Genomic DNA, 15,279 nt, shown 5'->3' on the forward strand with positions numbered 1-15,279 from the left:
ATGCTGAATGATATCACTTAGATGTGGAATCTTAAAAGTGATACAAATGAATGTATATGCAAAACAGAAACCAATTCACAGATATAGAAAGCAAACTTGTGGTTACCAAAGAGGAGAGAGAAGTGGGGAGGGACAAATTAGGGGTATGGGATTAGCAGATACAAATTACTGTATATAAAATAGATAAGCAAAAAGTATATACTGTATAGTACAGGGAGTTATACTCACTGTCTTGTGATAATCTGTAATGGAGTATAATCTGCAAAAATACTGAATCACTATGCTGCGCACCTGAAACTAACACAATATTGTGAATCAACTAAACTTCAATTAAAAAAAACGTGCTGTGGGACAAGGTCTTAGTTCAGAGAAGGCAAAGTTTTCATCCTTTAAGATGAGTCCTGATCTTGTAATTTAGTCACAGATAACGTGTTTGCCAGACCTAAGCAAAGGAGAACACCGGCCACGCATGTCTCTGGCCCCCTTTTATCTCCCTTTCTATTACTGTCAGGCCTCTTCTGACTGTCTGATGTTCACCACTGAACCCTGTGTGTCTCACGCAACAAAACTGCCTCTTGCCTTTTCCCCAAAGGCAGCCAAACTCTACTTCCCTGGGTACTGCTGTCTTAGTCAAGGCTTGGCTAGTGCAGATGACCTGAAAAATTTAGCTCTCCAGGCCATTCTTGGATTTGAAAAGAGAATCTTTTAAACTACTGGAATGTTGAGGAAGATACTGTTTGAGCTGGGAGCTTTGTGAATCCCTTCCCAGTCACAGATGGCCCTGGGCTCTCACCCTTCTACCCCAAATCTAACAACTGCCAGGGGCTAGAGACCAGGAGGCAAGATTGGGTTAGAATGTGTAAAGGTAGCCTAATGGTGAAGAGCATAGGCTTTGGAGTTGACAGACGTGAACCCTACTCCTGCCCTTGGATTATATCACAGAATCTGTTTCTTCGTCTGTAAAATGGGGGTAATAATGATAGAGAATATGGTTGTTGGGAAGACTAAATGAATCAGTGTATCCAAGGATGTTTGCCCATTTATGGCACATAGGGAACACTTGATAAATGGTAGCTACTACTCAGGGCTGGCTTCATGGGCATGTGACCTGTACAGGTGCACAGGGCACTGCTCTCAAAAGGGCCCTACGCTTGGGTAAATGCTTTCTGTCACTGTCTTTAAAATTCTTCATAATTTTTGAACAAAGGGCCCTGCAGTTTATGTAGCCAATCCTGCTACTCCTGGGCTACAGTTGACCTCCACTCACTCATCTGACCCCACTTCTTACACGCCTCTCCCCCTTCTATTGCTTGGTGCTTTCCCCTGTCTCTGAAGGGCCTGAGTAAAAAAAGTAAGGATCATTCCTTTGGGAAAAGAACTGTGGTTCATGGCCTAAGAATATTCAAATATAGTTGTCTTTTGTTGGCTCCACTTTTAGAAGTCACTTATTAATGGTCTTTTAGAGCACATCACCTCTAAAGTCAAGTAGCAAAAATGAACCCAGGTGGAAAAGGATCCCATGAATAGCTGTGATTGAAGGCATCTGGGTGGAAAGTCTTCAATGGGCCGTGCGCCTCCCTCCCTGCCTTCCCCTTGCTCATTATCAGACTCTCCCAGCCAGTGTTGGGCTACCTCTCTTTATCATCTGTCTCATAAAGGGTCCTGACTTGAGTTATTCCCAATAACGGTGAACTCTGATTATTCAAAGAAGAGTTATCTAGAAAATATACCGTTTCTGTTTAGAGTTGGGAGCCTAAAGGAGGCACAGAGCAGGCTCCAGGCACACCCATGGACTCTCCTTCTGTGTGTGAATGAACAGGGTGGGCCCTGGCTTGAATCTGGATAAATCCTGTAGCAACTTGGGCCTCAGTGTCCTTGACTTACGATTTCTCAAGTTTTGTTCAAATCTAGCATTCTTAGACTAGCACATACGTATCATTCGCTAAATATCAACTTAGTGACAAGCAAGTTGTTTGGAAAATCAAAGACAGGTCTCCCATCAGAACTTGAGAAGTGCTGGAGTCCGCTTTCTTTATTGCAAAGGCCCCCGAGGCCTGCCCGAACCTCCCGGTTGCAGAGTGGCCCGTTTAGACATTAAGGTTGTTAGACTGGGATCTCTCTGCTCCAGGTGTGAACTAGGAGTTCAGACTAGTTCCAGCCCCTTTGTATTCACAAGGGCCCCTGCTGGGCAAGAGGTGCCTGTAGGCATATGGGACCCCCATGGGCTATCTGTATGTTCTTAGCTGAGAACTGGAATTGATAAATGTTCTCCTTAGGACTGAGAGAGGCATAGCTGAGAAGCAAATTCGGGGTTGACTTCTTGGGAGAATAGCCTGTTTTGCTGCCTGTGCGTTATGTAAATGTTATCAGTTAGTGGACAGAGAACAGGAGTCAAGAGGGCAAACGTGGGTGGCGGCTGTAATTTGGAAAGTGTGAATGAGTACTTGGCTTCTTCATTAAGTTTGCTGTTGATATAGTGAGGCTCCTGCTATGGATAAGATATCTGTATTTTAATATCTCAGACACCTGTCTTGCTTACTCAACTGGAGTAATCGGTGGCTCCTTTGGGCTGCTGACTGTTTGCTCGTCTTGAGATTTTGCAGGTGATTTGTTCGATACAGCCCTTCGTACAGTGATTCTTAGAGTACAGCTAATAATCCTACAAGGCCAACAAGCTGTCCCAGGTCACTTCTTCTTCTTACATGTCAGGAACCAAGCCTCTCGAGGCTTCAGTATCATTAAAGGCCTGTGGGTCACACCAAAGCCCACCAGCTCACTTTTCGGTACTTATACTGATGCGGCTGCTTCTGTCTTACAGGTGCTTACGTCATGCCGAGCCTTCCTTGTCACAGCACGAGTCCCCACCAAGGTAAGTGTTGATGAGTTTCCTCCTTCCAACACACACACACACACACACACACACACACCCCACAAAATGCACACGCTTCTCAATTGCGTAGACTTATGATTTAGGCCAATGTGTCCAGAGTTCTCTTTGCACATATTTTCCTTCCTTCTCCCCGAAAGCACCTAAACGTTTCCTCCTTTGTTCCTGCTCTGTGTTAAAGGCATCCCAAGAAAAGTGGCGAAGCATTTCATGCTCCATATCCCCGAGGCTTGTGGATTTCAGTTATTTTTCTCTCTCAACTGGGGCAGGGTTTACACTTTCTTCAAGTCTAGTTCTTATTTCTTTGGGTCCAGTAACGGCCCATTTTTCTAAGGCTCTGACACGTGGGAAATAACCTTCATAACTCTACAGAGTGCATTACCGGGAACGTAGCCACCTAGCCCTCTTTCGTGGGCAGACTCTGGTGTTGCCTATAAAAAATAACACGGTGCCACTTGGTTCTTTAAAAGATCTAACATTTTCCATAAGATGTCCTTTGTTATAGGGTGCAAATTAACATTTGAACTGATAGCTCATGAATTAGGCATCATAATTGCTTCTTTTATTTTCTTGATGGTAACAAAAAGGGTGTTGACTGATTTTATAGGATATGAACTCACCTGCCCACAAACCCAGGAAGATGAGGAAGGTTTGGGAGACGCTTTCAGCCTTGCTCCTGTGTTTGCCCTGCAGTGTTATTTGCTCATTTTCTCAGTCCTTTCTTGTTTCTTAAAATTCAACATTTAGCCACTGTCTTGTGAATACCTACTTATGCGCTGGACACGGTGCTGTAATGCAGTGGACCTGGTAGGAGCGACAAACTAATGATTTGCATGATTTTTGTTGAACTTTGAGAAGGTACCAACCCACTGTTTGCTAGTCAAAGGCCATGGGTACCTGCTGCCTTTTTTCTTTCTGATCATACAAATGCTAAATTTTATAAAGTTTCTCCTCATAGAGGAATGAGACTTTATATTATCCCACCGCTTTTGATAATATAAAGTGAGTCTTTATGTTTATAATGTGTTATAAGTGAAATCAGTCATTATATAAATGATGTTGGACTAAATTACCTATATGCTAAAGTACCTGAAGGCAGGATGTAAGGAAGTGTTAACCATTATCCCACTGGTGAAAAATTAATTGCGGAAGGAAATTTTATGGGCTTGAGAAAATAGTCAAGCAGCCTATTGAATAGAAGGCTCCTGAAAGATATGTTTACCCTAATTAAAAATGTTTTGACACAGCAGAAGGTGTGTTACCTCTTGGGAAGTCATCTGCCTCCCTTCTGTTGCCCCCTCCTTGCTCTGCCCCTGAGGCAAGGCCCAGCTTCATCCCAACATGTATATAACATCTCACGTCGGCCTGGCTAGGGTGGTTTGGACATTGGTTCTGATTTCTGATATTGTCAGCATCACAAATAAAGGCAGATCTTCTTCCAAAGTGACCTGCCTGTAGAAGGCTGGCTTTGGTGTCACAGTGCACCTTGGCTAAGAAGCAGAACCGGTGTCAATGACATTTTTCTGGGGAAATAACTATATTCGGAACAGTGGTGTACAACAGCCCCGATTTTCACATAGGTTTCTTCTCTTTTCTTTGGGGGCTGATTAATTAAACATTTTCTTCTCTTGTCCTTTTATTGTTAAATGTACCACATACGCAGTCAAATGCACAAAATAGAAATGTATATCACCGTGATTAATTGCAAAGCAGATACCTCTGCAGCCACACGCAGATGAAGAGATAGAACTTTGCCATTCCCTCCAGAAGGGGGCGTGAGGGGGGCGGGTGATTGTCAGATCGGGGCAGGGTCTGCAGAGAAGCTGGGCTGGAGGATCAGCCTGCGTCAACCGGGCAGGTGAAGGGGTCTCCCACTGGTCAGAGGTTTAGCAGTTTGCAAGAGCACAGTGTGTTTGGGGGAGCTGAGATGTGGGCCCAGGACTGAGTAGGAGGCTGTGGAGGGAGGGAAATGGGTCAGAAAGATGGGCAATCGTGACATGGGTTGCTGCGTGTGAAACAGTGGGAGTTCCCGAAGGAGCATCACATAATCACATTTAGGTTCGCTCTGTTGCCTGTTGGGTGGGGACTGTCTTGCTGAGGGTAGAGGTGGGCCTTGGGTGATTCCTTCCTCTTATCTAACTGATCACTTGTATCTGTGGTTCCCTCTTCAAGATGTCCTCAGGTCTTCCTGCAGCCTGCCTGTGTCTCAGCTTCCTAACTAGTCCCCCTGCCCCCTCCTGCCCAGTGACATTCTTTAAACTGTCTTCCTGGTGGGCTGGAGTCAGGAGGGTCAGTGGTGGGAGCTGAGAGCAAAGGCCTGTTAAAAAGAGCCATGGGTGAGATTAGAGAGAATGGCTTGAACCTTGCTGTGATGTCGGTCAGTGTGTCTCCATGACTCCCCTCCTCACCATTGATAAGAACCAGGGCTCCGATGAATCGCATACTCAGCCTGTCCCCCCCCGCTTACTCATCCCTGAAACTGCAGGGTCTACTTCTCGTTTCTGTCTTGCCCTTGTTCTTTGAATGCCTGTATGCCTTTGCAAATTCTTTTTCTTCTGCCTGGATTTCTCTTTTCACTCCTTCTTTGTTTGACACGCTTGAAGTCATTCTTCAGGGCCTGGCTGGAATGTCTCAGTGCTTTCCCGGTTCCCTGGCACTTTGCTTATTCCAGGAACAGCACTGAGGTGCAGCAGAAGCGTCTTAACTGACCTCCAACTAACCTCCCCCAGCCAAATTGACCAAAGCTGCCCATGCTAGTCCTGATATACTGACTGATGCCAGCTGCATCTTCATAGCCGCTGGGTTATAAGAGAGTGTAGCTGTTTACACCTGTTCCCACCAGTTGTATGAGATGCCCACCAAGGGTCAGTGGTTTGCTTCCAAACCTATTCATAGCAGTTATGATTACAATAGTAAATTTTTAAAAAGATATTTTACATATCAATGAAATTGGCTGCAAAAGGAGAGAGTGTCTGTGAAATATTGAATGTTGGTAAAATAATTCACTTTAAAAAATTACTGTCTTGTTAAGGACCGGACAACTGTTAAAGGCTGGGGGGTTGGGGAACATAATAATCTAGAGAACTTATGCCCTCACACTGCTTTCCCAGTGTCTCCAAGCTCTCACTCCGTTTTAAAGAGCTTCAGTTGGAAGTTGTGTGCCCTGCATTTACGGGTGTGGTCCACAGAGGAAATGCCACTGGAGGGCCAGACAATGGGGCTTGACTCAAAGAAGAAAATTTGGCACTATGTCCAAGGCTAGCAGATGAAAATATGTTTATAAGTTTTAATTTGAAATAAATGAAGGTAGAGAGGTACTGTTTTTAGAAAATGATTCCCTGCTTGAAATGACTTTTCAAAATCCACCAAGTATAGATCTTGATAATGATAAGTAAGAAGACGTCCACTCTAAAGGAATGTTTAAAATGTGCCCCCGATGCCGCATGTAACCATGGGAGGACAAGATGAATGTCTCATTCCTCTTTCCAGTCCTGGCACACAGTAGGCCTTCCATAAATTCTGCTGGTTGGCTGTGTGAATGACGAAAGAATGAATTATCTTTCTACCTCCAGCCCTCATCACCATACTGGGGATTCAGGGGTTCTGTGTTCTAAAATTTATCCGACCAAATGTGTAAAGGTACAACTTACCACCAGCAGGCAGAACTAAGGGTCCTATGGGTTTGGTTCTGAATGAGTTCTTTTTCCATTACATTGCTAGTTTTTTTTTTTTTTAATAAATTTATTTATTTTATTTATTTTTTTTTGGCTGCGTTGGGCCTTCGGTGCTGCGCATGGGCTTTCTCTAGTTGCGGCGAGCGGGCTTCTCGTTGTGTTGGCTTCTCTTGTTGCAGAGCACGGGCTCTAGGCGCATGGGCTTCAGTAGTTGTGGCACGTGGGCTCAGTAGTTGTGGCTCGCGGGCTCTAGAGCACAGGCTCAGTAGTTGCAGCGCACGGGCTTAGTTGCTCCGTGGCACGTGGGATCTTCCTGCACCAGGGCTCAAACCCGTGTCCCTTGCATTGGCAGGCAGATTCTTAACCACTGCGCCACCAGGGAAGTCCCCACATTTCTAGTTTTAAGGCGAGAGGGTAAAATAAACTGATCCAACTCAGGTCTTCATTGTCTTTAGTACCAGGCCCTGTGACTGTTTGTACTGAGATGAGAGACTGAAAAACTGGCAGAAAGATTAGTGGCTATTTTCCAGGAAAAATAGGCAAAGAGTGTGAGACTAGAGGTATTTTGAAGAAAAAGAAATGCTGATTACAGGAGAAGTGAGGAAGGGGCACTTGTTATTAAAATGGAAAGGAAATAAATCATCATTTATGTATATGCACAGAGAGAGAGAGAAGACTTTTATTTAACTATGTGTGTTTCATTGAAACACAGATTAAAATTCCTAAATATTATATTCTTTTAAATCCATTCAAAATATGAACTTTAATGAAAGACAGTGGAAGGAATGATGAATCCAGTAAGTGGTCAGAGGGTAACCCAAAGAGGTAAGGGTTTAGAGAGAAGGGAAGACAAACATTGTCTCTATCCTGATCTGATTTGCTGAAGCAACATCTTGAAATAAGAGGAAAAAAAAGTCTATTTAGATGGCTCCCTTCATATATTCATTTCTCAGTAAATAAATACTGGAGTAGAAGTACAGAAACTTTCCATTGGGTTTGTCCTTGGATGAAATTTAAAAAGTCAGACTTGGAGTTTCCTTTCAGCCCTTTGGGAAAATGAATAATGCTTTTCCTGAAATATGATAGATCAAGGTCATGTCGTATTGAATATATGGAGATATTAAACCAGGCTACCTTCAGAAGATGCCCAGTGTTTTGTTTGCACTGGACTGTTTCTAATTGTAGCATTTTTACTTTGACTTATAGGTTTTAAAACCCTCATTACAGGTCTTTATTTCCCCCTCCTCCCTCAATTGCAGCTCGAGGTAACCTTCAGCTACCTGGAGATCCACGGTGTCCTGTGCAGCAAGCCAACTCAGGTGGGTGTGAATAACCTGTTTGTCATTACTGCAAGGTCAGAACCTTTCTTGAGTTTCTGAAACCAGCTCATACCTTCTATTTGGTTCACTGTTGAAAGTTTCTTGAGATAATGTGGAAAAACAAGATAAGGGAAAATGGAAGTTTCTGCCTGAGAGACTGAACAGGGGCTAGGCGGGAGGGTGTCGGGAATTTGTGATAAGGGAAACACGTTCTCCATAACTCAATTTGAAAAGAACTAATTAGCTCTTACGTTACCTGGCCATGTAAACATGAGAGTACTGTTCCTTAGAGATGTTGTACAAGTTACAGCACTAAAATTTCATAGCTATTCTACAGTACTCTGTAAGATCTTTCTGGGAATAGAGTGATAAGTGAATCTTTTGGTATTAATAAAATGTAGATTTTTAACAACAGCTTTATTGAACTATCAGTAACAGGCAGCCAACTGAAGTGTACAGTTTGATAAGTTTTGACATGTAGACCCATGAAACCATTACCACAGTCAAGATACTGAACATATTCATCTCCTCAGGGTTTTCTCAGGCATCTTAGTAAACGTTCCTTCTTGCCCCTCCTCATTCGTTATCATCTACAGGCATCTACTCTCAGCCACTATAGACTAGTTTGCATTTTCTAAAAATTCATATGAATGGAATCATACAGTGTGTGTACTCTTGATTGTCTGCCTTCTTTTAGCCAGTGTAATTATTTTGAGACTGATTAATTTTGTTGCATGTCTCAATAGCTCATTCCTTTTTATTGCTGAGTAGTGTTCCATTGTATGACTATATCACAGTTTGTTTATCCATCACCCACTGATGGACGTTTGTGTTGTTTCCAGTTTTTGGCCGACAAGCAAAGGTGCAATGAACATTTATTTACAAATCTTTGATTGGACATGGGCTTTTATTTCCTGTGGGTAAATATCTAGGAGTGGAGTGGCTGAATTGTATGTATGTAAATGTATGTATGTATATAGTGTAAATATGTATGTAAACTTTTTACGAAGCAGCTAAATTGTTTTCCGAGGTGGTTGTACCACTTTAGGTTGCCACCAACAATGTGTAAGAGTTCCAGTTCCTCCACATCGTCCCAACACTGGTATGGTCAGTGTTTTAATTTTTAGCCATTTTAATAAATTTGTAGTGCTTTCTCATTTGTAGTTTTAATTTGCATTTCCCTAATGACTAAAGATATTGAGCATCTTTTTATCTGCTTATCTGCTGTCATATATCTTTTTTGTTCAAGTGTCAGTTCAAATCTTTTGCCATTTAAAAAATTGAGTTGTTTTCTTATTGTTTTAAGAGTTCTTCATATATTCTGAATACAAACCCTTTATCATATATGTGATTTGTACATATTTTCTCTCAGTCTGTGGCTTCTTTTTTCATTTTCTTTACAGTGCTTTTCAAAGAGTGGAAGTTTTAAATTTTGATGAAGTTCAAGTTATCAGTATTTTCTTTTATGTATCATGCTGGTATCATATTGAATAAATCCTTGATTAACCTAAGGTCACAGATGTTCTATGTTCTGTGTCTTCTAGGAGCTTTATAGCTCTAAGTTATACATTTAGGTCTATGATCCATTTTGAGGTAATTTTTGTATATAAAGCAATATGTGGATCAGTTTATTTTTTTCCATTATGTATAGTATTTTTACTTGTTCAAGTACCATTTGTTTGAAAGACTGTCATTTCCCCACTGAACTGGCTTTCACTTTTGTTGAAGATCAATTGTTCACATAAATGTTGGTCTATTTCTGGACTCTGGTCCCTTTAATCCTGTCCCTTTGGTCTATTTGTCTATCCATATGCTGCTCTCACACTGTCTTGATTACTGTAGCTGTTATAGTAAGACTTGAAATCAGATTGTGTTAGTCCTCTAACTTTGTTCTTTTTCAAAGTTGTTTTAGTGATTCTAGGTTCTTTGCAATTCCATATGAATTTTAGACTCAGCTCAGTTTCTACAAAAAGGCCTGCTGAGATTTTCATTGGGATTATATTAAATCTATAAATCAGTTTGGGGTGAATTGACATCTTTTTTTAATAACATCTTTATTGGAGTATAATTGCTTTACAAGAATTGACATCTTAAAAAAATGGAGTCCCTTATCCAAGAAAACTATATTCCTCCATGTATTTAGGTCTTTTAAAATTTATCTTGGTAGTATTTTGTTGTAGCTTTCAGTGTACAGGTCTTATATATCTTTAGTCAGATTTATTTCTAAGTATTTCATGTTTTTTTTGATGCTATTATAAATGGTATTGTTTTAAATTTCAATTTCCAATAGTTTCTTTCTGATAGATACAAAAACAATGGATTTTTGCATATTGATCTAGTATCCTGCCACCTTACTATACTCATCTGTTAGTTCCAGCAGCTTATTTTTTTAATAGATTTACATAAATGATTGTGTTGTTTGTGAATAAAGATTGTTTTACTTCTTCCTTTTTCAATATTGATTCCTTTTATTTCTTTTTCTTGCCTTATTGCTGTTGGGAGACATTCCTCATGGGTCTTGCACACTCCTACATGTCTTGCTGAGTATGCCAAGAATTCAGTGCTGTGACTGCTCTTTACCCAGGTTACTTCTCAGGGTTATGTTTGCATTGAGCGGCCTTGTGGGATGATGGGATGTTCCCCTTCTGAACAAAGAGCAGGCTTGCTTACCATTTACTACGAAAATCAGATTACCTAAGCTCAACAGTTCCTTTTCTGTAAGCAACCCACTGTGTGTGCAGGCATCTCTCTGAGCCCTCCGTGTCACCCTGTGGGACTTTGGGGGAAAGGAGGAATCTAAGCAAACATGATGCTAATGCCCTTGCTGTGCCATGAATGATAAAGTCCTTTGTCTCTGACCCAGGAGTCTCTTGTCTCCTGCCAGCATTCATGAAACAGCAACAGACTAACTTACTGGCTTGTAAGTAGGGTAAAAATCAAATCTGAAACCCTGACAATTGCACTGGCTAATACCTCCAGTACAGTGCTGAGTAGAGTGGTGAGAACAGATACTCTTGATTTATTTCTATCTTTGAGAGAAAGCATCATTCTTTTTCCATTAAGTGTGATTTTAGCTGTTGGGCATAGATGCCCTTTATCTGGTTGAGGAAGTTCTCTTTTATTACTAGTTTGCTGAAAGTTTGTTATTAGGAATTATTGTTGTATACGATTATTGTGTGCTTTTCTTTTCTTTTTTCTTTTGTTAATATGGTAAATTTTATTGATTTTTCAAATATTAAATCAACCTTTCCTTCCTGAGATTAACCCCACTTGGTTATGATGTATTATTCATTTTATATATTGGATTTCATTTGTTAAAATTTCGTGAAGGAACTTTGCAACTATGTTAATGAGACTTATTGGCTGTAATTCTCTCTTTCTCTCTGTCTTTTAAAATGTTTTAATCTGCTTTCTGTATTATAGCAATCATGGGGTCATGGAATGACTTCGGAATTAGTCCCCCCTCTTCAATTTTTTTTAGAAAATTCTATGTAGTCTTGGTGTTAATTCTTCTTTAAATGTTTGGTTGAATTTCCAGTGAAGTCATCTGGGCCTGGAGTTCTCTCTTAGGGAAGGTTTTTAACTACAAATTCAGTTTCTTTAATAGATATAGATACATTCATATTTTTTTTCTTGAGTGAGCTTTGGTAGTTTGTGTCTCCCAAGAAATTTATACATTTCATCTCAGTTGTCAGATTTATTGGTATAAAGTTGTTCATAGTATCCAGTTGTTATCCTTTAAATATCTGTAGAATATCATTCCTGATATTGATAATTTGGTTCTTCTCTGTTTTCTTTTCTGTATCAGTCTGGCTAGAGGTTTATCAATTCTTTTCATCTTCTCAAAGAACTTGCTTTTCGGTTGCATTAATTTTTCTCTATTGATTTCATTGATTATTTTCTATTTCATTGATTCTTACTCTGATCTTTTTATTTCCTTCCTTCTACTTACGTTTTTTTGGTTTTTAAAACTCTAAAGAAAATGTGTGTGTGTGTGTGTGAGTGTGTGTGTGTAGTTTGTTGATAGCATTCGTAAAAGAAATTGTCAAAATCATCACTTTATGTTGATTGAGATTACATACAAATCCTTGGAACTTTTCCATAGTTCATCTTAGAGCAATGTTTTATCCTATGTTTATCATTCTCCAAGAACTGGAGTTTGGAAGAAAAAATTACAGCACCATATATTTGCCCAAATGGGCAAACATATGCAGGAGTGAGTGATAACTCATGAATGATGACATAACCAGGGCCTTCTTGATGGTCTTAATTCAGGAATGTTTATGTTTATGATTTCGGGGTTGGGATGGGAATAGAAGGGCGCTATTGAAATGCCAGTGCCAAGGTTATATTCAGAATATGATTAGACTGTGGTATTAATTATGAGAAAGGATGTTGATATAGCAAGACTAATTTTCCCATGTGGCTGCTGGAACTGCTCTTACCACACTTGTGGTCCTGTGCCTTCAATATATCCAGCATTCAGAGGAACTGGGTGTAAAGCAATCCACCTCAGTCCCATGGAGCTGTTCTGTGGTTGTAAGTACCACAAAAATAGCTCTACAACATGACCTCAGTTTGACTTTGTCCCATGGTACGGACCTTGGAAATGAAATTACTATATAGTGAAACAGTGGTACTACTTCACAGAGGAGCTAGCAATCCAGATACTTGGAATACGAGTCACTTAGTGGTATTCAAAATTTGATGTTTCAAAATTGCCTGTGGTGCTTTTTAAAAATACTGATACCTCAGCTATTGGGTGTAAGACAGGCTACAAGGATGTATTGTGCTACATGGGAAATATAGCCAATATTTTCTAATAACTATAAATGGAGTGTAACCTTTAAAAATTGAATAAAAAAATCAAAAAGATGCTGATACATCCAGCAGCCCTACCCCACCCCCCTGCCACACACACACACACACACACACACACACACACACACACACACACACACACACTTTCTCTCTCTCTCACACACACACACTCATACACTCATGACAGTTAGGCTTCGATATGTCTGGGGTGGGCATTTGATTCTGTTGTGTCCCAAAGGTTGAATATGAATAACCTGTGTAACCTCAGGACCCTTGATGTCTCTGGTTTTGATTTTTCCTGATGTGAAATCATAAGGATGATGGTGTCTGCCCGTGGCACTTGCAGTCTAGCCTTGATTAGAACATTTTTTTCTAATGTTCTCTGGTGTTTATTAACTTCTCTGTCATTGCTATTTTTATCATTATTTAATTACGTTTGTAAATTCCAATAAAATGCCAGGGGGTATACGCATTTCATGGTATATGAGTGAGAGTGAGTGAATGTGTTGAGTTTGTGAAGTGTGACTTTACTATTGCTCTTTTCCTCTTTCTTGTGAAAATGGGGGAGACCTTCATCTTACTTGACAAGTCTCCTTGCCATCACACTTTCTGGTGTTCAGGTTCTCTTGCTGTCACAGTCAATAAATAGAGACCAACAGTTGTATAGTTTTATAGTTACAGAAGTTTTGGACCTTTTTTTGTACAACTGAAGTACCTGCTAAAAATTTTTTTTTAAATTATAAGTTAATTATTTGCTACGTCATAGAATGATCTTGGTAAACCACCCCTGGCTGTTTTTGTTAGAAGAAAGAAAAACACTTTACAGATCTGTTGGCTGGGGGTTAGTAAAAAGTGCTTTTCTTGGACTTCCCTGGTGACGCAGTTGTTAAGAATCCGCCTGCCAGTGCAGGGGATAGGGGTTCGATCCCTGGTCTGGGAAGATCCCACGTCCCATGGAGCAGCTAAGCCCGTGCGCCACAACTACCAAGCCTGCGCTCTAGAGCCCGTGAGCCACAACTACTGAGCCCACGCACCTCAACTACTGAAGCCCCCGTGCTCTAGGGCCCACATGCTGCAACTACTGAGCCTGCGTGCTGCAGCTACTGAAGCCCACGGACCTAGAGCCCATGCTCTGCAACAAGAGAAGCCACCGCAATTAGAAGCCCACGCACCGCAACAAAGAGTAGGCCCCGCTTGCCGTAACTAGAGAAAGCCGGTGCGCAGCAACGAAGACCCAATGCAGCCAAAAAAAAAAAAAAATGCTTTTCTTAAAGGTTAGTCAGGTGGCTCTACCTTAAAACAAGAGGCAGAGTGGGTTTGGAAACTTGAGTCTTAAATAGGATACTAGGGCTTATATCACTATTATTTTACATGTGTATTGGTGGTCATGAATTATGTTCTGCTAGGTGTCTAAGCAAAAATTGTTTCAAACATTCTATTTTTCTCCAGCTGAAATAGGAGGGAAAGAGATATTTGAGAGGGAGTTCTTTTTCCTGATGAAATGATTTACTGTGTTAGTCTCACCTCTATCACTTTGTTGTAATTCTTTACATTATGCAAAGGTGGTGACACATTATGCAAAGGTGGTGACATATTATGCAGGGCTGGATGAATGCTTTTATGTGAAGTTGAATTTAAAGACCTCATTTCTTCCCACCTGCCACCTTTTCTTCTTCCCTGTCATTCTATTCAATCCTGTGCAATTAAGGATGATTAGGTGTTAAGATTAAGTGGAATTAGAATAAGCTAATTACTAATTACTCGTACCCAAACTGTGAACTGAATAGATGCACTAGATGTGAAGAAAGAAGAAGTACCTTATAGTGAAAAATATAATTACCTGTGGTGGGAAGGTAGGGGGTGGGGTGTGGAACATAGATAAGGTGGCTGCATCCCAAAGTATCTGGCTTGTTAAAACATACATTCGCCCAGATAGGTGCATATAAAATATCTGAGCCTAATTGCATAAAGCAGTTTTAGTCTTAAGACACATCACTGAAGTGTCATATCAGTAAATACCTCCAAGTACAATAATGCTTGCTGCCTTTTTGGGGGGAAATATCTCTTGGACCAGCTTCTACAAGACCGGGGCAATCTTTGTCTAGACAATTTCAAAGGCAGTGCCATTAATTCCTTGAGGAATGAATGTGCTGAGAATTAGGATTAAAAAATGTTTTTTATATAGGGAGCCAACTAACTGGTACAAAGGTGGTATGTATTAAATACCTGTTAACAGATGCCTCTAGGGGTACTTACGAGGAAGTAACATTTTAAGGACTCAAATCACTGAAGTCTTTTTCTTTGATCTCATCATTTTGACAAATAAATTGGATTGCTTTTTCTTTTAACATAAACACTTTGAAAGACAGATTATTTTTTTAAAATTCAGCTAATCGTAGGACAACCTAAAGCAAATCTAAAAGCTTCTTTGTCAATCCAGTTGGCTAGTCACACATTAAGGGTAGTGTTTCCCCATCATATTTCTGTACAAATTAAGTAACAACAGGAGGTAAATGTGTAAGGATATTTTGATGCAGTGATCATCAGAAGGATTGAATTGTACGTGAATATTTTTGAG

The 15,279-nt window shown here is 40.4% G+C and overlaps 1 protein-coding gene across 10 annotated transcripts in view; it reads left to right on the forward strand.

Annotated features, from left to right (window-relative positions):
- Nucleotides 1–15,279, forward strand: part of CARMIL1 (capping protein regulator and myosin 1 linker 1) — a 316,540-nt gene that overhangs the window by 117,082 nt on the left and 184,179 nt on the right. For 9 of the 10 annotated variants that reach the window (XM_036868161.1, XM_036868162.1, XM_036868160.1 and 6 more), the window contains 2 exons: nt 2,819–2,869; nt 7,821–7,880. In XM_036868161.1, coding sequence (XP_036724056.1) covers nt 2,819–2,869; nt 7,821–7,880 — 111 coding nt within the window. The remainder of the gene's footprint in view (nt 1–2,818; nt 2,870–7,820; nt 7,881–15,279) is intronic. The other variant, XM_036868155.1, reaches the window with a different exon arrangement.

This window comes from Balaenoptera musculus, chromosome 11 (genome assembly GCF_009873245.2).
Source record: "Balaenoptera musculus isolate JJ_BM4_2016_0621 chromosome 11, mBalMus1.pri.v3, whole genome shotgun sequence".
Lineage (NCBI taxonomy): Eukaryota > Metazoa > Chordata > Mammalia > Artiodactyla > Balaenopteridae > Balaenoptera > Balaenoptera musculus.